Source organism: Engraulis encrasicolus, chromosome 18 (genome assembly GCF_034702125.1).
Source record: "Engraulis encrasicolus isolate BLACKSEA-1 chromosome 18, IST_EnEncr_1.0, whole genome shotgun sequence".
NCBI lineage: Eukaryota > Metazoa > Chordata > Actinopteri > Clupeiformes > Engraulidae > Engraulis > Engraulis encrasicolus.
The window spans coordinates 42,218,651-42,240,256 of NC_085874.1; the positions used below are offsets into that span (position 1 = coordinate 42,218,651).

Here is a 21,606-nt window from a genome sequence, read left to right on the forward strand (position 1 = left end):
TTCCAACAACAAAACTGTAAAGTTCAGCTATTAATTTCAAGAAATGACTCCAGACGAAGAATTGGCTAAATAAACGTGTCTCTATAAATGTAGTTCATGAGCAATCCCACTGAGTGATTGACAGCTGTCATTACCTGGTAAAAAAAAATCACTCAGTTGTTTCATGTCCTCTGGACAAAACCAGAAATAATGTTGTGCTTTTATGGGTTAAGTGCAAACGGCTGTGACATGTTTAGTGAATTAAAATAATCAAACAATATCCTTACAGCTATCCAGTTTTTCTACAGCATTGTTGTCACGCATGCTATATTGGATTTTATACCTCTAATACCTTTGCTTGTATAGGTCTACTGTTTTGGGATGTTCTTGGTGACATCACACTTAAAAACTGAAATCGAACTGAACTGAATTGAATCATACATAATGAGCTCAAGGCATTTCAAATGCGTCCGCAGTGCGCACTCTGCTAGGAGTGGGTTATAGAATTACATAGGCCTACATGTAGGCTATTGCTCTACGCGAGGTCTATGGGTGGAAGAGGCTCTTTTTCTTCACCGTGTGTCACAAGTTCCCCAATTTGACGGCAGATGGCGCAAAGACATCACGCTATAACATTTCCCACTGAAATCGCCCTCTGGTACATCACTGACGTGCAAGGCAGATCCTGGATCAGTCTTTCCTTTCATTTTCACCAACTACTGGGCTCCTCCTCTAGTCAGCGCTGACGTTTCAAGACTTTTTGAGTTGAGGGATGCACAGTGGCTTAGCAGTCTGCCAAAGGCGCCGTGAATGGGTTCGCTGTTGTTGTCCATTTCTAGTAGAGTAAACCACCAAGTAGCCTAACCGAATGGAAATCGTGTTTTTATAGCATATGCTATTCGTGGTGAATTATGGCAGACAAATGACATAGTTCAATGCCACTGAAATTTGCGAGCTATTTACCAAAAAAAAAAAAAAAAAAATCCTTGGCCTACCTATCGTTCTCGCCTTTTGTTTTGATATGCACCCTAATACTAACCTACTTTTTTGCTGCAGTCTCCATATTAGACACAATCTGCATCATCAGGCGTAATAAATTATTATCAGTCTTACACAAAATATAGTATTGTTTGTTGTATGTTAGCTGTGGTATTAACATCATGGTCTGCAGTTACCTTGCTGTCAGGGCTCTCAATGAACTTTTTTTCATCACTAGCCAGACAGGCCTACACAGTCACTAATGGGTCAAAGTGGCTAGTAAGCTGGTCTTTTCTACCAGCAAAACTGAAATTTCACCAGCCTTTGGCCTGTTGGCTGGTGTTAAATTAGAGCCCTGTATGCTGCCAAATAAGGACAATACACAATTACGCACAACAGACTTGCGTTAATGTAAGCACCATCAGCACTGCATCAGAGGAAGGAATCCTACTGTCGTAAAATCCCTCACCTTTCCCGCAGTCAGCCTACTGTACATGTCTGTACTGCTGCATTTGACAGTGTATCAGCCTTCTGTGAACGCGGAAGCAAGAGGAATTTATCCCATCTGTCAGTGTGTATTCTTGAGCCCGAGTTTTACGCAGATTTCCATAAACACGCACGCACATGCATGCACGCACACACGCATGTACGTACGTACACACACACACACACACACACACACACACACACACACACACACACACACACACACACACACACACACGCACGCACGCACACACACACACACACACACACACACACACACACACACACACACACACACACACACACACACACACACACACACACACACACACACACACGCGCGGTCTGTATGATGCTATTTCCACCGCAGACTCTGATAATGTATGGGGAATCTCTCATCGTGTGTGTGTGTGTGTGTGTGTGTGTGTGTGTGTGTGTGTGTGTGTGTGTGTGTGTGTGTGTGTGTGTGTGTGTGTGTGTGTGTGTGTGTGTGTGTGTGTGTGTGTGTGTGTCTTTGTGAATGATCGTGAAGCGGTGTGGGGTGGTAGAGCAAGTGAGGAGGAGGAAGAGAGCAGTACAGAGAGAGAGAGAAAGAGAGAGAGAGAGAGAGAGAGGGAGCGTGTGTGTGTGAGCGTGTGTGAGAGGGAGTTCCGACCCTCACTCTTCACATGAATGCACTCGGTTTACAGGGATCAGCGCGAGCGACCATGCTGTGGAAACTGGTGGAAAATGTCAAGTATGAAGATATATATGAGGTAACGTGCTCCTGTCCTGTCCGCGCAACGAGTCTTTTATGCAACCGGGTCGCCTTCTGTTCACTTCACGCTAAAATAGCCTGTCGGGGGATTTTACATTAACATTTTAATTTGGCTTTGCGAGAATGAGGATGCGACTGTAGAGAACAGTAGTTACAGTATGCGATAACAAGGGGTCAGATGGAATTGAGGCTGAGACTGCACAGCCATCTCATTCCTAGTGAGAAACTAGCTCCTAATATTTTCACATAGCCAGTTTGTTCAATGCAGTACGTTGTCTTGCTTTTTTTATTTATTGTTAGAATATATATATATATATAAAAACATCTTTGGTACATTCGTTTTTTTTGTTTTTTTTTAAAAGCATTAAGCTTAAAGTATGGTGACCTTGCCATGTTTTATATTTAAACAAGTTGGGGCTTGTAGACGCCAAAATCTGTAATTTTGAATAGTTAAACGAAAGACAAAAAAACTGGTTATTTTTTATTCGTTTCTTCCACTTCTGCCTTTCAGAGCTCCAACGACTTAGGCCTATGCCATAAGGAAATATTTTTTCAAGAAAATACCTAGCATTATTGGAGTCGAATGGCGAAAGGGAAATGTGGAGAATGTTTTTTTTATTTTATTTTAAAAGTTACGCACAATTGTGTGCAATTTCTGCTCAATTCAAGTCATTTTAATCTGATGATGTAAGGTATGATCAAAACCTAAGTAAAGTAATGAAGAAAAAATAATGGCGTGTGTAAAAGCTGAAAATATGAATGGGAAATCTGGCATGCAGAAGTGAATTACACCACACCAGACAGCACAGAAGGCGTCGGACCCTTGATCACAAAAGAGGAGAAAGATGCGCGCATGTGGCAAGGACGAGGGGCTCACGAGGGTTCTCGAGGTCTCTTTTCAAAGGGCCCTTTAGTTCATGCTCGCGGGAAGTCGCTTTTCACGAGCCCCACATGGCTTTTCTCTCACAGTCGCATGCAGGTAACTAAACGCCCTGACCCCGGCGCGTGAAATCTGTGACAATTCGCGCTGTTTATAGCGAGTGAGCTGATTAAATGCCTCTAAAGATGACAGTTAGGGCTTTAACCGGCAGCAGGCCTTGAAGGAAAGACACAGCAGGTCGTTTCTCATTTTTGGCATCGAATTGCATTCTGCTGAATAGGTTTTTTCTCTCCCAGACAATAAACTCATAATTTTGTCGGAGTGTAGTGCTGAGTAGGAGTTGGAACTGTGCACAAATGAGGGGGCTTTTTGGTCTAGTCAGAGGTATTTTACTTTCTCTGTTAGCATTTTCATGTGATATTTTAGTCAGCTGCGTTGCTGGAGTGATGGTTTCGACTTGTTTAAAATCAGTGAGTGTGTGTGGCCTTCCACGTGGATAGTATGGTTTTGTCTGGAGTTGTCTTGAGAGCCGTTTCCTTACACCTCACATCTTGTGCACAAGCCGGGCCCAGTTTCAGCTGCTCTTCCTTCCAAGACGGCTGACTATGGCGTTTGTTTGTTTCGCCGACGGAGCCGCACTGGACAAACAATAGCATTCAAAATGGACAATAGGGGACGTCAAAAGACAAGGCAGGCCTGGACACAGGGTAGGCTACCTCAAGCTGAGAGACGTAGCTCAAGAGACGGAGAGAGAGAGAAAGGGAGAACACAAGTGGCCTGGGCGAGAGAAAAGAGCAGCTCTCCGTCCACACGAATTTCCCCCGTTCGACTGGAGTCCTCCTCCCTCTCCTCACATCTCCTCCTCCTCTTCCATTTCTCCGCTGACTGAACGTCACTTACACCAGCAGGAAGCACGAGCGCCGACTGCGCCTTCACGCGCCACTGCCCCTCCGTGCTTTAAGTATTCCTGCAATATTAGGAGTCATGAATAACAATTATTCCGGGGAGGTATACTGATGCTAAGACGCTGTGTGAGCACACACACATACACACACTGGCAACAGAGGAAGAAGACAGAGTCGGCAGGGTCTAACCCACACCTGCCTGGATTGTCACCGCAAGAAAGTCTTCTATTTTAAGTCTTTTTTGGTGAAGTTATCATTCCATTGCTATGAGGAGGTAGACGCTGGTAAGAAGAAAGTCTTGGAGGTTTTCTTCCCGGCTGAACACAAGGAGTCGGCGCTTTTGGCTGTTTGGAAGTGTGTGTGCGAGTGGGTTTTTTTTATTTGCTTGTTTTTTTTTTTAACTGAGTAAACCCCCTTCGCGCAGATGTTAGTCCATGCATACTCAGCAACGGTGAGTATGCGTATGTGGTGCTCGAGACTTTTCGTTTGGGAAGACTGTGTGAAAAGTTTGTTTTACAAGAGCGCGGTGATGATGTCGTGCGCACTGAGTGTTTGGAGTCGTTTGGCTTGGAAAGAAGCCAACGACAGCCTATTTGACACCCTTAAAACTGCTCACAGCAATTTGTTCCAACCTGGATTTGGCTTTTCTCCTGTCTTGGCGCCTAATGAGATTTTCCATCACTCATTTTTTATCAAAGACTTCTGCATTGTTTAACGGCAATATTAGGCTAATCAATGTTTCTGTGTTAATATTTAATTTTTATACATTTTTATTTCTAAAACTTTGTTCAGAGTTCATTTTAGGACGAGTTCCTTTCATAAATTCTATTGTAAAATGGGTGTTACCATTGTTGTTGCTACCGTCCTAATCCACCCAGTTGCCAATAGTAAAACATAGCCTGTAGTATAGGTGATATGTGGGTCATTGTGTGTAGGCTACCAAACATATTGTTCCTGTCAGTGGTCTGACAGTGTGTTCTGTCTCATCTGAAGGACCGTCACGACGGTGTGTCGAGTCACAGCTCCAGACTATCCCAACTGGGCTCCGTGTCGCAGGGACCCTACTCCAGTGCGCCGCCGCTGTCCCACACGCCTTCCTCGGACTTCCAGCCGCCATACTTCCCGCCGCCCTACCAGCCCCTTCCATACCACCAGAGCCAGGACCCTTACTCTCACGTGAATGACCCGTACTCCCTCAACGCCGCGCTTCATCAGCAGCAGCAGCACCCATGGGGCTCCCGCCAGAGGCAGGAGGTGGGAGGAGAGACCGCTTCGCTCCTGCCGCAGCCGCGCGCCTCTCTGCCCCAGCTCTCCGGGCTTGACCCGCGCCGGGACTATTCCTCTGTGCGCCGACCGGATGTGCTTCTCCACTCGGCCCACCATGGCCTGGAGGCCGGCATGGGAGACAGCCTGTCGCTGCACGGCCTGGCGCACGGGATGGAGGACGTGCAGGTGGGTGCAAGTTAGTAATCTCGCGCCTCCAGGGCTTTAAACAGGGATCTTCACAGCACAGCAATGTGAAGGCTTCCCCGTTGAGAGCTGAATTCGTATATCTATGCCAGCGGCCCATTTCAAGAGCATACTAGGCTAGCCTACATTTCAACCACCAACAGTTTGTCAAAGAAAATAGCCAAACGTCAAAAGTTATATGAATTAGGCCTACATATGATGGATTGATAATAATACTATCAGATTTTGCAGAACAAACCAAGTTATCAGAAAGATTTTAGTATAGGCTAGGCCTACGGTTTATTCTGAAATATTCTGTTACATTTGAAGCAACTCTGGCGTTCAGGCTGCTCGGCATGAATAATTTCCTTGTATCTTCTGAAATATGGACGCTTAACATTTGACAGGATGCATGAATGCTTAATATTCAGTCAGATATCAAGGAAAGAATATATTTTATTTTCCTTTAAAGTTTTTTTTTTAAGAATTATGCATTTGTCTGGCAATGCGTGGACCACAGAAAGCTAGATAAAGTAAAGAATTCTCAGCGGATGCATTTATCAAATTAAATGGAAAAAATGGCTTATGAACTCAAACCATTATTATTTAATGTAAACATCTAGCCTATAGCCCATTACTGTTTTAAAACGAATGTTAAAAATATAGCTAAGCTATAATAACATTATTAAACTAGTCCTAGGCCTTTATATTAAACATGTGATGGGTTGTATAGGATATGTTATCCATCTATTTTAATTACGCGGAGGGCTAAAAGGCTATGCCCTCTGCCCCAGAAACTGTTCAGTTATTGGGGGCAGTTCAGAGTGCCACCCGGTCACTGACATTCGCTGTTAAGTAGGCTATGAACGAGCCATTGGGGAGTAGGCCTATACCAATTTTGAATCGAAATGAAAAGAAAGGTATTTTCCACAGCCTACCCCGATGACAATAACCAATTTCAGCTTTTAACAAAATGTCGCATCATTGGCCTTCTAATTTTGTGCGAACAGCTTAGCGCATAACTTTTGATACACGTTTGATAGGCCCAGGGAGGCATTTTAAAACGATTTTTTCGCCAAACATGTCAATGAATACCTGGCCCTACCAAAATAAGTCAGATGCCTATTAAAACATATAGGTCTATATAAAAGTATTGCCTATTATTTTCTTCAACAATAACGTCAATACATTATAGGCCTACATTGATTTATCAAAGCCAGGAGTTAAATATAGGCCTATGATTTTTTTTTTTTTTTTTTTTGGTAATGTAGGCTATTCAGTCGTTTATTTTAGTTAGGACAAGAACACTCACATAGCCTATTCCATAATTCTAGACAATTGGGCAGCTGCCATTTCAACTTATTGACTTGACATTCGCCAAAAGATCAGAAATTTGGCGTCCAGTTTATTTATGTTCCTTGTGACGGAAGTAGGTCTACAGGCCTACCATAGATATTGTATCTCAGTGTTGTTGTTTGACTTTTCAGACTGTGGAGGATGCCAACAACAGCGGCATGAACATACTGGACCAATCTGTCATTAAGAAAGGTAAATAAATACAGTGACCAATGGTTATTGCGGGACACGGGCACTTATCAATAAAATTGTGTTTCATATCACAAACTTAGGCCTACCTAAGGTCTTGTTGGTGTGCCTGCATGTTGCGCAGTTTATAGTGTCCAAGGGGTGGGTGGGTGCGCCTTGGCAAAGTGTTCAATCACATTAACTATGTAGCTGATGTCACAGTATTGCCTCGAGCACGTTTTTGGTTTGTTATTAGATTTAGCAAAAATAAGTAGGCCTATTGGATAGAAATATAAACAACAAGGGGAAATCACATCCCCACTTATCCAAATATGGTATTGCTCTAAATTTCACATGGATTTCAGTATGTTTTCTTCCAACAACTTTCCAAAGGCTTTTCATTTTAACCCAGACCCTATGTGTAGACTTATGGCTAGTGTTATTCTATCACTTTAAAGGATAAACCAAACAGAAGCATTTGTTCTTTGAGTAGAGTTTGGCCATAGTAGCTAGACCCTATACCAAAATAACATTAAGGCAAAGCAAGCAGCAAATCATCTGATTCTTGAGAATTTACATGTCAGCTCGTGAGACCAAAAGTTAGCTGACACACACACGTGCCAGGGTGCAACGAGCTGAGACGCACTCCCTGGGCGCGTGTTAATATTTTTGCAGCGTTGAGTGACTTGAAGCAGTAATTTAGCAAAGCGACACCCGGCGCTCCCAGAGGACGAGTTTAAGTGGCCAGTGTGATAGATGGCTTTTCGCGTGGGGATCTCGTGAGCTCGTTTAGAGCTCATTTTGGGCATTATCCCCGTTGAGTTAGCTCTCCGCAGGCTCGCGCTTGTTCCCCCATTAGCGGCGGTATTAGGGGCACGCAGTGCCTGACGTTGGGCACGTGGGTAATGACGGGAGGCGTCGGGAGCTGTCAGAGGGTGGTTAATGTGATCTGAAGGCTCAAGTCAATCAAGGATCGATAATGTAATGATGAGAATGTCGCGCGCCATTAACAATTCAAGATTTTGTAACGCACAGCGAGACAGATCCTGGGGACACGAGCATTAGAGAGAGAGCCGTGGGACAAAGAGGTTAAGGCAATAACGATGCAACTGTAACTGTAAACTGTCTGCGCCAATAGTCACTCATTCCCATACACAAACACACAAGCAGACTGTGCGTGTTTAGGTTATGGTAGGCCTACTAATGTTTTAATGTAGCTAATAGAATAGTGCAAATGCTTGTTTGACATGAGTAGGCCCATTTGCCTGACAGTGGCAGATTGTGTCTGTTTTTCTTGCTGTCTCATCAGCAAGGAATACTAGTTATTCATTTAATTAAATTTGTGTGAAATATGCACGTCTCTTTTCATAAATGTAACCCAATTAATTCTAGTTTGCTCACCTTTCCTGTCAATTTTCTTAGCAGTTCCTTAAAATCACATATTTTACGTAGGCTACTACTGTCTGAATCGTAGGTCTCTGGAAATAATAACACATTCGTGCATCTTCTCAACTTCAGCATATCCTCTCTCGCGCGCAGTTCCGATGCCGCACAAGAGCGTGGCCTCTCTCATGATGAGCAAGGACGGCCTCATCGGCGGCATCAACCTCAACGTGAACGAGGTGTTCTGCTCGGTACCGGGCCGCCTCTCGCTGCTTAGCTCCACGTCCAAGTACAAGGTGACGGTGGGTGAGGTTCAGCGGCGACTCTCCCCTCCTGAGTGCCTCAACGCTTCTCTGCTGGGCGGCGTGCTACGAAGGTGAGCTCGCCACACATTCACTGGAGGCAAATTCATAGGCTACCCGAAATTTGCTCGCAATTTATTCATTTAAATTAATACATTTATTAATGGGTCATTATCTACCACTATGTAGCCTAGACATGTGATCACATGCAGTTTTGCTTCCACATTTATAAGCAGCATTGGGTAAAAAAATAATAATGAAAGAAAAAACAATTGTCTGTTCCTAGAGCCAAGTCAAAAAACGGAGGCAGATCACTGAGAGAAAAGTTGGAGAAAATCGGCCTGAATTTACCTGCTGGAAGACGCAAGGCTGCGAACGTCACTTTGCTGACGTCATTAGTTGAAGGTAGGTCCTGGTTGACTGAACACCCTTCTCTCTAGTAGGCCTAGTCTGCTTTCCAAATGACATCATTTTTTCCCCACGTCAGTGTTGTATGTATTTTTTTTAATATAAAAAGATAACCACATTTAATGTATTTCATTTCACTATGAGATAGCTCTTTTTATTATCATATTAGAGAAATGAGTAATCACAACTGTGTTTAATTCAACTGACAGTTGCTGCGAAATTAAGATGTTCATTAGTGTAGGCCTATGTTTAAAAAAAATTACTATATGAATAATTTTTCTCATTAACACTGTCAATATAAATATCATTAGCCCATGAGTTTTACTTTTGTTCAAGGTTCCATTTATTCAGTGGATGTAATTATCTAGATAGGCTATGCTAACACTACAAAACAAACAAATAAACAGACAAACAATTAGGGGAAAAAATGGTAACACTTTATATTAGGGATACATCTATGAGCACTAATACATACAATGTTATTGCCTGCATAAGTAACTTGTAAGGCATGTACTAAACAAACACTGAGGCCTACTAGGTTCTTACTGAGGTTAAATTGGTAATAAATCCCTTATTGTGTATGAACAAGACATTTGTGAATACATGCCCAACACATGTTTGATTTTGCTTTGTACGTGCCTTACAAATTACTTTTACAGGCACATTGTATGTATTAGTGCTAATAGATGTATCCCTAAAATAAAGTGTTACCAAAAAATATATAAGAACAATTAGTCAAAAATATTTGATTATTTTCCCTGTCTGTCTGTCTTGCAGGGGAAGCTGTTCACTTAGCACGGGACTTTGGCTACATCTGTGAAACAGAGTTCCCCACCAAAGCTGTCTCCGAGTACTTGAACAGACAACACACAGATCCCAACGAGCTCCACTCGCGGAAGAATATGCTGCTGGCTACAAAGTGCGTAACGTATCCGCTTAAAACATTTCAACTGGCTTAGCTGTAGACTGTGCAGATGGATCGTAGAGGCTGCTATCCATTTTGGACAGACATGATGTGAGGAAGGAACGTGAGCCTGGTGAAATGGATGCCTTGATGTTGCTGTGTCTGCTGTGATGAAACGAGATCCAATTGGTTATGTGTGGAGTGCAGCATTTTTATTATTTTATTTTATTTTTTTACATTTTGCTCTTTCACTCCCTTAATGAGCCACACAGAGGCGTGGAAATGCACTGCACTGTCCCTCCGAGTCGAGTCTGCCATGCAGTGAGTGAGCTGAGCGAGCCAGAAACTCATTATGTTTAAGTGAAATGTTTCAAGTCTAAAAGTGCCAGCTTTCCCCTTGAAGTTTCGCCCTGGGGTCGTCACCCAACCCCCCACACCCCCCACCCCACCCCACCCCACCCTACCCCACCCAGTCTGTCTGTCAGGGTCCAATCATAACACCCCCTCCCCCCCACCCCCACCCCCCTTTCCAAACGTGCCTCGGGCCCTGGCGTTCTGTCGCGGTGCAATGAGAGCACGAGAGCGAGAGAGAGAATGGCTTCGGCTCCACACTGGACAACAAGTCAGTTGTGGTTCTGAGCATTGGACAGAGAGAATGTGGGTCAAGATCTGACAAGCTCAGACAACCGCAGATGTTCTGCCAGCCCTCCCCGCGTTGCTGTGCGACGTAACAATATTGGCAATAGGAGGGCTTTTGGAGCGGCATGTCACGAACGACCTTTTCAAGAAAAATTACACAGAGCTGTGGGCACACACTCACAGGGCATTTTTCTTATTATTTGAAAACATCAGAGTTTGACAAACACACACACAAACACTCACATGCCTACACACACACACACACACACACACACACACACACACACACACACACACACACACAGGAAAAAAATGAGGACTTGTCCATCGTGCTGTCAAATCTTTTTTTTTTAACCATTTAGTGAAAGCTAACCAGATGTGGCATTTTTGTTAAAAGAAAAAAAATACATGCAAGCTATCTCAGCTGCTCAATTAATCAACTCCAAATTGATTTAACCCGCGAGGTTAATTATTTTGCTTGATTGCTGATGTTTGAATGTTTAGCGGCCACGATAGCATCTCAATTGTGTGTTTCCTTGGGAGAGAGAGCTGACTTGTGTGATGTTGGTGCTTTAATTGTTTGCAGACAGCCTGAAAGACAGAGAGGGGTCGAAGTGCACCTAGGGCTCCAGGGCTAGTTTTTGAGATCGCCATATTTTTTTTTTCTGTGGGAGGGGTGGGTTGGGGTAATGGAAGGAGGGTTTTTTTGGGAGGGGGGCAGTGGGGGAGGAGGGTGAAATTGGGTGTATTGTAGATGTGATTTTTGGAGGTTTTTTCCCATGTTCCTTAACGGTCTCAAATTCCACCCACCAAGAACAGTGCATGCATATGCATGAGCCTCATCCACTCTCTTGCTTTGGATCCCCCCTTCTCTCTCTCTCTCTCTCTCTCTCTCTCTCTCTCTCTCTCTCTCTCTCTCTCTCTCTCTCTCTCTCTCTCTCACACACACACACACACACACACACACACACACACACACACAGAGTTCCTATCTCTTTTTCTCTATCACACTCCCTCAATTTTGCAGTCTACGTCTCTCCTGCACACACACACACACTCTGTCTTTCAGACACGCACACACACACAGTTGCGCTCTCATTTTCTGCCTACGTTTTGGTGTAAGGAAGACAGTATGAGAAAAATCAGCCAAGCTGACAGACATAGTTGGTGTGTGTGTGTGTGTGTGTGTGTGTGTGTGTGTGTGTGTGTGTGTGTGTGTGTGTGTGTGTGTGTGTGTGTGTGTGTGTGTGTGTGTGTGTGTGTGTGTGTGTGTGTGTGTGTGTGCGTGCTGAGCTGACAGACATAGTTGGTGTGAGTGTGTCTGTATGTGTGTGCGTGTGTGCGTGCGTGTGTGTGTGTGTGTGTGTGTGTGTGTGTGTGTGTGTGCTGAGCTGACATTGGCAGAAAGGGAGAGTTAGGGAGTCTCCCAGTAGACTGCTACATGCTCGCTGTGAGTTAACCGTGTGATGGCTTTATCGCTACCCGACTTTCTTTACACACTGGAGTTCTCTTTCTTTTCTTTTCTTTCTTTCTTTCTTTCTTTCTTTCTTTCTTTCTTTCTTTCTTTCTTTCTTTCTTTCTTTCTTTCGCTCTTTCGCTCTTTCGCTCTGCCTCTTTTGTTTCTCTCCCTTCCCTTCCTCTGTCTGTCTCTCTCTGTCTCTCTTCTCTCTTCATCTCTCTCTCTCTCTCTCTGTCTCTGTCTCTGTCTGTCTGTCTCTCTCTCTCTCTCTCTCTCTCTCTCTCTCTCTCTCGGCTCTGTGGTGGAGTAATGCTTTGGCACCACTGATGTAGTGATTCACTGCTCACTGCACTGGCTGGAAGCTCCCTGAACGACTTAGTAATAGAATTGGGTCTAAGCAAAAACATTGCAGGTCAGACTTGTTCACAGCTCAGCACGCTCTCCTGAGATGGCTAAAGGATTTGCTGGGGAGGAGAGGTTACCCGTGGGTCCCTAGCCGAATGGCAGGAGGTTTTTTTCTGGGGAATAGAGGTTACCCGTGGGTCTCTTGCTGAATGGCTGGAGGTTTTTACCGGAGAGGAGAGGTTACCCTTGGGTCTCTTTCCGAATGGCTGGAGGTTTTTTCTGGGGAATAGCGGTTACCCTTGGGCCCCTAGCTGAATGTGCTGGAGGTTTTTTTTACTGGGGAAGAGAGTGTGCCCGTGGGTATCTGGCTGAATTTGCTGTGGGATATGGGGACCCCACTCTAAACAGAGGAGGTACTTAATGTATGTGATTCTGTAAATATCAGGACAGTTCCCTTGAGAGAGAATACTCTATGTTGAACCATTGCATTAGGGATATTCACATCAAGAAATGATCATTTTATTACCTTCAGGTCATCAGATTATAATGGAGATTTGCTGTGTCATTTATATGGGATATGCTTTACATTACATTTAGTAGACACTGTATCCTGTACGACTTACCAAGAGGACATTCATAGAAAAATACAATGTGTGGGGGGACTTCACAGTACAGCAGTGTACATGTAGTTACAAAAGAATACAGCCCCCCCTGCCGTGGCCAACCAGTAGGGCACTCGCCTGCCATGCAGCTGATCCGGGTTTGATTCCTGCCCTGGGTCCTTTGCTGACCTCTCCCCGTCTCTCTCTCTCTCTATTCGTTTCCTGTCCACCTCTCACATTGTCCTATCAAATAAAGCCGAAAAAGACAAAAAAAATAAATCTTTAACCCTTTAGCGCAGCACCTATGTTATAACCTTACTGTCACCAAAATTGTAAAGTCTATGTCTTAATCTGTTACTTAAGGCTCTCGGCACTGTCATAGCAATGTTGTTATGAAGTAGTTGAGTATGTTCAGCAAATAGTGAATAGTCCCGCCGGTGACCCCATCTGCACTAAGAGGCTACAAGAATACAATATTGGCACTACTGACTTAAAATGCTTCTGTAGCCTCTTTGTGCAGATGGGCCCGCTGGCGATACCGAAAATCCTCACATTGCTATGACATTACATACAGCCTTCAGTAACAGACTATCACACTAAATGGGTTAAAGAACTGCAGTCTCAATAGTTATTTGAAGCACTTATAAAGGCTCTGCTATATAGCTACAGTATATAGTATGGCTCTGAAGACTCTGCAGTGGACCCACCATATATAGGCAGATCTTTGTTTACATATTCGTGCACACGTGTAGTAGATTGGGTGGCAAGAAACGACTCGACAACAGATGTGACAACATACCCAATTCAGTTAGCAGGGAAATCCCTTACATGAAACCTCTTGTTTTGACAAGCCAACCATTTGATATGGTAAACTATATCATAGATCATGTTTCATGTGGGATTCAGCACCCAGTTATAATCTGTAATTATCAGTAGGTGATAGTGTGAGCTCGTCTCCTCCAGTTCATACATTGCATCACATTACAATTAGCTGACGCTTTTATCCAAAGCGACTTACACTTATTTTTCAGGGTGTTGGTTACAGTCCCTGGAGCAATGTGGGGTTAGGAGCCTTGCTCAAGGGCACTTCAGCTTCAGTTGTAGGGAGAGGTCAGATGGGATTCGAACCTACAACCCCCAGATTGAAAGTTCTACTTCCTAACCACAAGGTCACTGCTGGCCCACTGCTCTTGATCAGGTTTGGCTTTGGGCAAAGTGGACAGTAGCACAATGTGCTAACCTTCTGAGAGAGAGAGGCATAGGTATACAGCAGGGATGGGGAGCCTATCTTGAGGGCCATTTTATGCGGCCCCCGATATAATTTCAATGTTATGCAACTTCACATGAAATACGACTTGTAAAGGAATCCTAGAAATTACATTTACATTACAATTATGTTATATTCAGGGCACCTAGAGAAGGTCGGCTCTGTTTTTAAGGTGATAGGCCTGAAGTGCAGGGGGAAATCCTGTTTTTTGTTCCTAGTACGTCCCTCTGAGGACTTTTACGGACCTTGGAGGAATTTGAAGTGGCCCCTCGAATGAAAAAGGCTCCCCACCCCTGGTCTAGCTTATATTGTGGAGAGGCATTCACCTGCATGCCAGTCACCCTCTTGAAGTTGAATATCATGTACGTAGGCATACTGTCTGTGTCTGAGGGTAGCAGCAGGCATCAATATTGATCTTATTTTGTTATTTTGCACATGTTGAAAAAGTACAGTATGTTGTTTTGTCCATTAACAAAAGGTATAGGAGGATGATGAAGTGATACACATGCAGACGTTTTTATTCATATGAAAGAAACTATCTTTTCTCACTTATTTTGTCATTATATGAGCAATAAGAATTTATAATAATGTGTAAGCTGTATATGGGATTTGTTGTTTTGTGATGACAAGTTGAAAGCTGGCAGATAAAATCTAATGGATTCACCCAATAGCTATGTTTACATGGACATGTTTAATCTGATTAGAAATGTAATAGCTACTCAATCGGAAAAAAGACAATTTACATATAAACAGTTCAACCAAAAAAAGAGATCTGATCTGATTAAAATTCTAATCGGATTGGTGTAGTACATTCCAGTTGTCATATATTCAATTATTCTGATTCACTTCCGGGCAGGGTCTCTTAACGTATGGTGTGGCTAGAACTTAACACAATAGAATAATAGTTTTGTGTCATTTTCTGTAACTGTTTTAAAAAAATAAATAAAAAAAATAAACAGTGCATTTCGATCAGACAATCGCATTAGATCTATTTGAATCAGGGACAAAGTGTCCATGTAAACATAGCCATTGATGGCAGAGTGTCATTGGTTAGTTAACTGCAGCGTATTGAGATGATTGGCCATACACTGGTGTAACTTGTGTTGGTTCTTGCATCATAATCACCTTGACATCGTTTATCATGGTATATATTAGGTTTTTTGTCTTCTTCGACTTCATTTGATAGGACAGTGTGAGAGGTGGACAGGAAGCGAATTGGGAGAGAGACGGGGAGGGGTCGGCAAAGGACCTGGGCCGGGGATCGAACCGGGTCAGCCGCATGGCAGGCGAGTGCCCTACCGGTTGGCCACGGCAGGGCCATATATTAGTATTTTAGTCATTCCTGCAGATTCAGATTGAGTGGTAGACAGGAAAAGGATATCATCTGTTCATTATATCCCCGTGTCATTTGTTATGTTGTTTGCAACATGCTTATTTACACCGTAACATTAAAATAATCGTATTGTTGATGATATGGTCATTGGTCATATCGTTAAAGTCAACAGTGGTAATGGATGTCGCCTGAACCTGCCCCAGACAAATTTCACTTATGACTTTTATTATCATTCTAACGTAATGACTCGTTGGAGGGGAAGAGCAGGTTATTGCATCTGTAATATCGTGTCAGGACAGTCATTCACTACTAATAACTTGTCACCGCTTCCGCACGTGCCGCCATCTTAGATCCGACCATTTATCTAGCTACATTCCCCACTTAGTTTAAAACAACAATAAAGTCGCGAGCTGCTGCTGCTTATGTAAGTAAGCCCCTGGCAGGCAGGGGGGATTCATACCTAACCTAATTCGAATGAGATTATACAGGATATTTCATATTCTAAAATATTATTAGTGATTCTCATCCGTTCTCCGTGTGTGCCCTCCGGTGCTCTCTAATTTGACATAGCAAGCATCACTCTGGAGCCAGGGAGATAATATGACTGATGCACTGCACCAGGAGAGAGGTGTATAATCCATTTCTCATTCGCCGTGAATTAATACCAGCAGCAACACACAACAATACGTACATAACAGTGTATCACAATCGTCACAACACCAAACAAATGTCCACGGTATGTGTATCACATACAGTGTATCACAATCGTCACAACACCCCAAAAATGTCAACGTTTTATGAAGTGATAAAAAAATAACAACACAACTGTATATACAGAGCAGCACCGTACCATAGTCATAAAAATGTTGCAGCTGCAACATAGAAAACGTCCCACTGTTTTTACTGTGTTGGTTAAAAGCCATACTGTAAATATATATATATATATATATATATAATATATATCAGTGATGAGTTATAATAACTGCAATGGCAACAGCTTGGTTTAACTTGAAATGTTAAGTTTACCATGCTGCTGCCTCAGAATTCCAAGTCATTTTCAATCTTTAATGTAACTTGTATGGAGTTGTGTGTGTTGTTTGGACTCAAAGCTTCACACATCTTACAATAAGGATTTAAATTAACTTGGAATTCTGATGCAGCTGTTTGTCTTTACAGTGCACAACTTAAGTTGTCAAGTGTAACACAATTCAGCATTTTCAATGCTAATGGATCACATATGTCAGTGTGTAGAATGTTCTCTTGGCCATTTCAGGGGTCTGTGGGGGAAAGAACCTCACTTGCTACATCTAGACACCGACTCCAGACTAGGGAACATTCAACGCATTTAATCTAGGTTTCAAAAACAAAAAATACCCCCCTCCCAAAAAAACAAAAAACAAACGTTGCACAGTTTCACTTGAAATGTGTCCTGTGTCAGCATGTAGTAATTTGTCCTACGTTCTCTTGACGACCCCAGGAGTCGTGGAAGAATCTCATTGTCCGGATTTACACATCAATTCTGGACTAGTGAACAATTGGCAGTGAACATTTCTCAACAACAAAAAAACAAAAAAACAAAACAAAAAGTTGCGTAGTGTCCCTTTATATTGGTCATGTGTTGTTGAACATGTCAAAGGGATATCACATGGGCACCCTTGTTGTCTGTGACACCTACATGTATTCAGCACCACGGCCAGCTCCCCTGCCGTGTTAACACTATTGACAATGTCTATTGACCTGGAACGTCCACGCGGCCCACTCAGAGTACAAAGAGCGGTCAGTCAGGAGCGGAATTGGAGCAAGAGGCATGGCTGTAGCTGCTTCCTGTAGTACAATGGGACGTGGTGTCATTTGTTTTTTTTTGTTCTTGGATTCACAGTGTGTGTGTGTGTGTGTGCGTGTGCGTGTGTGCGTGTGTGTGCGCGCTGAGCTGATAGACATAGTTGATGTGTGTGTGTGTGTGTGTGTGTGTGTGTGTGTGTGTGTGTGTGTGTGTGTGTGTATGTGATTTGTCCACTGTGACCCAGTTAACCTATGAGAAATATTGATCCATTCACTTATAGTGGTCAGGTCAGTTGTTCTCTTGACAACAGCTTAGCTTTAAGTGGTTAGGTCATAGCATTCGAAGCAAGTCTGTTTAGATACGTATGTATGTAGTGTTTATAAATGCTGGTGACATTTTGGTTGGCGACATTCTTAACCCACTCTTGAGGAGTACCATCACACATATTTGTTTGGAAATTGAGCAATAGAGCAAACACTGGGTGTTTTTTTTCAAGAATATTGTAGAATATTCAAGTAAAACTCAAGAACTACTAGAAAAAATCCATACTCCCCAGAGGGTCAGCTCAGAAGAAATAAAGCCTTGGATTCTGAGGAATTCACATTGTACTTGTTAAGTCACAGTCACACATCAAAGCCTCATTATTACATTCATGTGATTCCAGAATGTGTTGTGCATTCCAGTACATATGCGTGATTAACAGTGATGGGCGAAATGGATTCATTAGTTACAATCCAGTGCCACATATTCCAAATGACTTGGTTTTACTTATACAATTCAGCCTGTAGGGGCCTGTACTAAGGAGCTGGTTCAGGTGTAATCCAGATTAAGTTAAGAGGTAAATCATCTAATGGAAGATCCTGAAGTCCTCTAAGAAAATCAGGACTCTAGGCTCTTCTATTAGATGATTTATGTCTTAACTTAACCTGGTTTACTCCTGAACCAGCTTCTTAGTTTACAGTAGGTGATTAGGTTTGAATGATCACCTGGTTTAACTGGATGGATTAAACAAGGTCATTTGGAATACTGTATGTGGCCCTAGATTGTAAATAATGAAACCATTTTGCCCATCAGTAGTGATTAATTAATAATTGATACCTGGTTTGTTAGTTGACGACAATAACCGGTTCAGTTTCATTGTGATGTGGTGGTAGGGTTTAGTCCATTTAGCCTGGTTTAGTCCATTCATTTGTACACAGGGTCTTCAACAAGGCAAATCGAGAAATGTTTACTGGAGCGAACAATGAGCTCCTTTTAAATTAGAAATACGGGTAAATATGGGAAATATCAAGACTAAAGCAAAAACATTTTTGACTGGATCTTACGTATGGCAACGCCAGGCCAGAGCTTTATTGCGGTCATAAATGACGTAACTGCTACACGGGAGCAAAAAATGTGGAGCCGCCTCTCTCTTTGCTGAAGCTTCTTTAATTACCTTCCAGATTCATAAAAGTACATTTAGTATTTAGATAGTATGTTGCTGTCAGTACCACAGTGAGGAATTTTTTGTTAATTGTTTGTTCCTGGATGTGTTGCATGTATGCATGTATGCAAGATAGGAGAAGCTAAACTCCTCTGAATCCAGTCTAACCCATTAATTCCAGTACTTGTTAATTTGAGGGGATAGCTGGTGTATTCTGTTACTTTTTGCATCTCCAGAAACTGCACTCTGTCAGGCTATGGCCCATTTAATCGCTAGTTTGCATTCTGAGCTCTGAGCTACTGTGAAGGGCAGGGCCAAAGCTTGCTTTAACCCATTTTGGCCTGAAGCGCCATATACGCTGCATTCAGGGTCTTGAGATTTGAGGGTTTTTGTTATTGAAATGTGGGTATGTTGAGTGATGTGTCATCAAGAAACCTGTGTAAAAACACAATTAATTGGCTTTAACTGTGTTGGGGTTCTGTCCTCTCTCCTTTTGTATATAACTGTTAGCCTATATTCATTCCATGTCAGACCCTATTTTAGGACCAAGTAATGTTATTTTCCATGACAGGTAATTTTCTTTAGGCTTTCACACGTGGCCCTGTGTAACATTGAGTCGGTGTCAGTCAGCTCTGATACCATGATACCATTCCATACTTGCTTTAGATGTTTAGATGTTAATGTCATTTATTTAGACCGTGTTCACAGGTGTGCGTTGGCCTCTAAACCATCGTCAGTGCATATATGTTAATGATGGCGGCTTGAGCCAAAAGCGTCATAGTCTAAATAAGCTCAAGAGGATGTTTTTTTTCCTACTTTAATTTCAATGAGATAGTTGAGTTAGAACTAGTCAGGTAGACTTAATTGCTGTTTCAGTCAAAAACAAATAATGCAGCCAAATACACTCTAAAGGTTGGGGTTTTTTCACAGACTCATATACTACCTGTGAAATACATACTTATGCTAGCATTGTATGCGCCTTGACTGTTTGCCATCCTGGCAGATATTTTCTACACCCTCTAGGCTCATCTTTCCACAACTGTTCGCTGATTTGGCTATATGTTACCTTTAAAACTTTTTTAAAATGACTGAATCCATTCTTTCTCTCTTATCTGTCTCCTTTCTGCTCTTTCCACAATTTCTGTTCTCTTCTTCCTCTCATTCCGTTTCCTTTCATCATCCTCTCTCTTCTTTCCACCTGTTCTTACCCCCCCTCCCCCTCTCAAAACAGTATATTCCTCCGTTCCCTCTCTCACTCTCTCTCTCTCTCTCGCTCTCTCTCTCTCTCTCTCTCTCTCTCTCTCTCTCTCTCTCGCTCTCTCTCTCTCTCTCTCCCTCTCTCAGCTGAAAGCCATCATAAGCTTAAGTTCACATGATAGTGAAGAGGTTTGGGTCCACGCTGTTTTGATGGAGTTGGCTTTAATGGTCGGGTTGTGTTGTTAGAGTGAAGGAGAGGATTTGACCTTGCACATGCTGATGATGTTAATGTGTTGCTTTTCTTGTACAAAATGATATCAGTGATAAGTCATGATAACTTAACCCCTTAGCGCAGCACTATGGCTCTCTGTAATGTCATAGAAATGTTGTTATGATGTAGTTAAGCATTTTCAGCAAGTGAATAGGGTCGCCGGCGACCCTCGCTGCAGTAAGAGGCTCGTAGTTAATTAAGTCTGCTATGCAGTGTACATTTTTTAACTTGAAATCACAAGTTTACCAGCTGCCTCAGAATTCCAAGTTAAATAATCTTTATTGTAAGTTGTGTGGAGCTTTGAACACAAAGATGCAATTCAAAGCGTTACAGAACTTACAATGATTTAAATTACCTTGGAATTCAGAGGCAGCTGGTAAAATTTTGATCTTTTTTTACAGTGCAGTCACCTGTAATGTGAATCTGTGTGTAGAATAAATGGTGTTAATTAAATACATCTCTCTCTCTCTCTCTCTCTCTCTCTCCGTTTCTTCAGGCAGCTGTGTAAAGAGTTCACCGACCTGCTGGCCCAGGACCGCACGCCGCTGGGCAACTCGCGGCCGTCGCCCATCCTGGAGCCGGGCATCCAGAGCTGCCTGTCCCACTTCAGCCTCATCACGCACGGCTTCGGCTCGCCCGCCATCTGCGCCGCCCTCACCGCCCTCCAGAACTACCTGAGCGAGGCCCTCAAAGGCCTGGACAAGATGTTCCTCAACAACCCCAGTCGGCACGGGGGCAGCGGCGGCGGAGGAGGTGGAGGTGGAGGCGGCGACGGAAGCATATCAAAGAACGGAGACAAAGAGGAGAAGCAGAGGAAATGATGGAGGGATGGATGGATGGATGGATGGAGAAGAGATTTTTTTGAAGAAGATGACAAAAAACACGAGACAACAGAAAAAAAATCAGAAGAGATTGAAGAAGATTGATGAAGATATAAGACAAAATAATAACAAAAAAGAAGAAAATCTCTCAAAAGAGAAACAAGTGGATAAAATGAAGAACGTGGAGCATGAGAGAGAGAGAGAGCGAGAGAGTGAGAGGGAGTGATTGTGTGTGGAAGAGACAGGCCTACACAAACCACTCGGATGTTTTAAAAAAAGTCCTTTATGCTCCTAGCTTTATGATTGCATTTATGTTGTTGTGGGGATGACAATGTCCATGTTGTTGATGATGTTGGTAATGGCGGTAGTGATTATGATAGGCCTAGTGCTGGTGAAAGAATTGTTGGAAAAGCTTCTTGAGGAAGAAAAGGATAGAAGATGGAATACAAAAACAAATGGACGGACAGAACACCAATGGACTGGCACCACAGTGCAACTATCTCACAGAGAC

General features: G+C 42.9%; 1 protein-coding gene across 1 annotated transcript; it reads left to right on the plus strand.

The window, feature by feature from the left end:
* Positions 1-2,115: 2,115 nt before the first annotated feature.
* On the plus strand, positions 2,116-21,095 carry tfap2b (transcription factor AP-2 beta). Its single transcript, XM_063222524.1, is given in 9 exon segments — positions 2,116-2,139; positions 2,142-2,198; positions 4,979-5,437; positions 6,922-6,982; positions 8,498-8,717; positions 8,930-9,048; positions 9,829-9,970; positions 20,771-21,027; positions 21,070-21,095. Coding segments are annotated over 9 exon segments (1,365 nt in total).
* Positions 21,096-21,606: the final 511 nt, after the last annotated feature.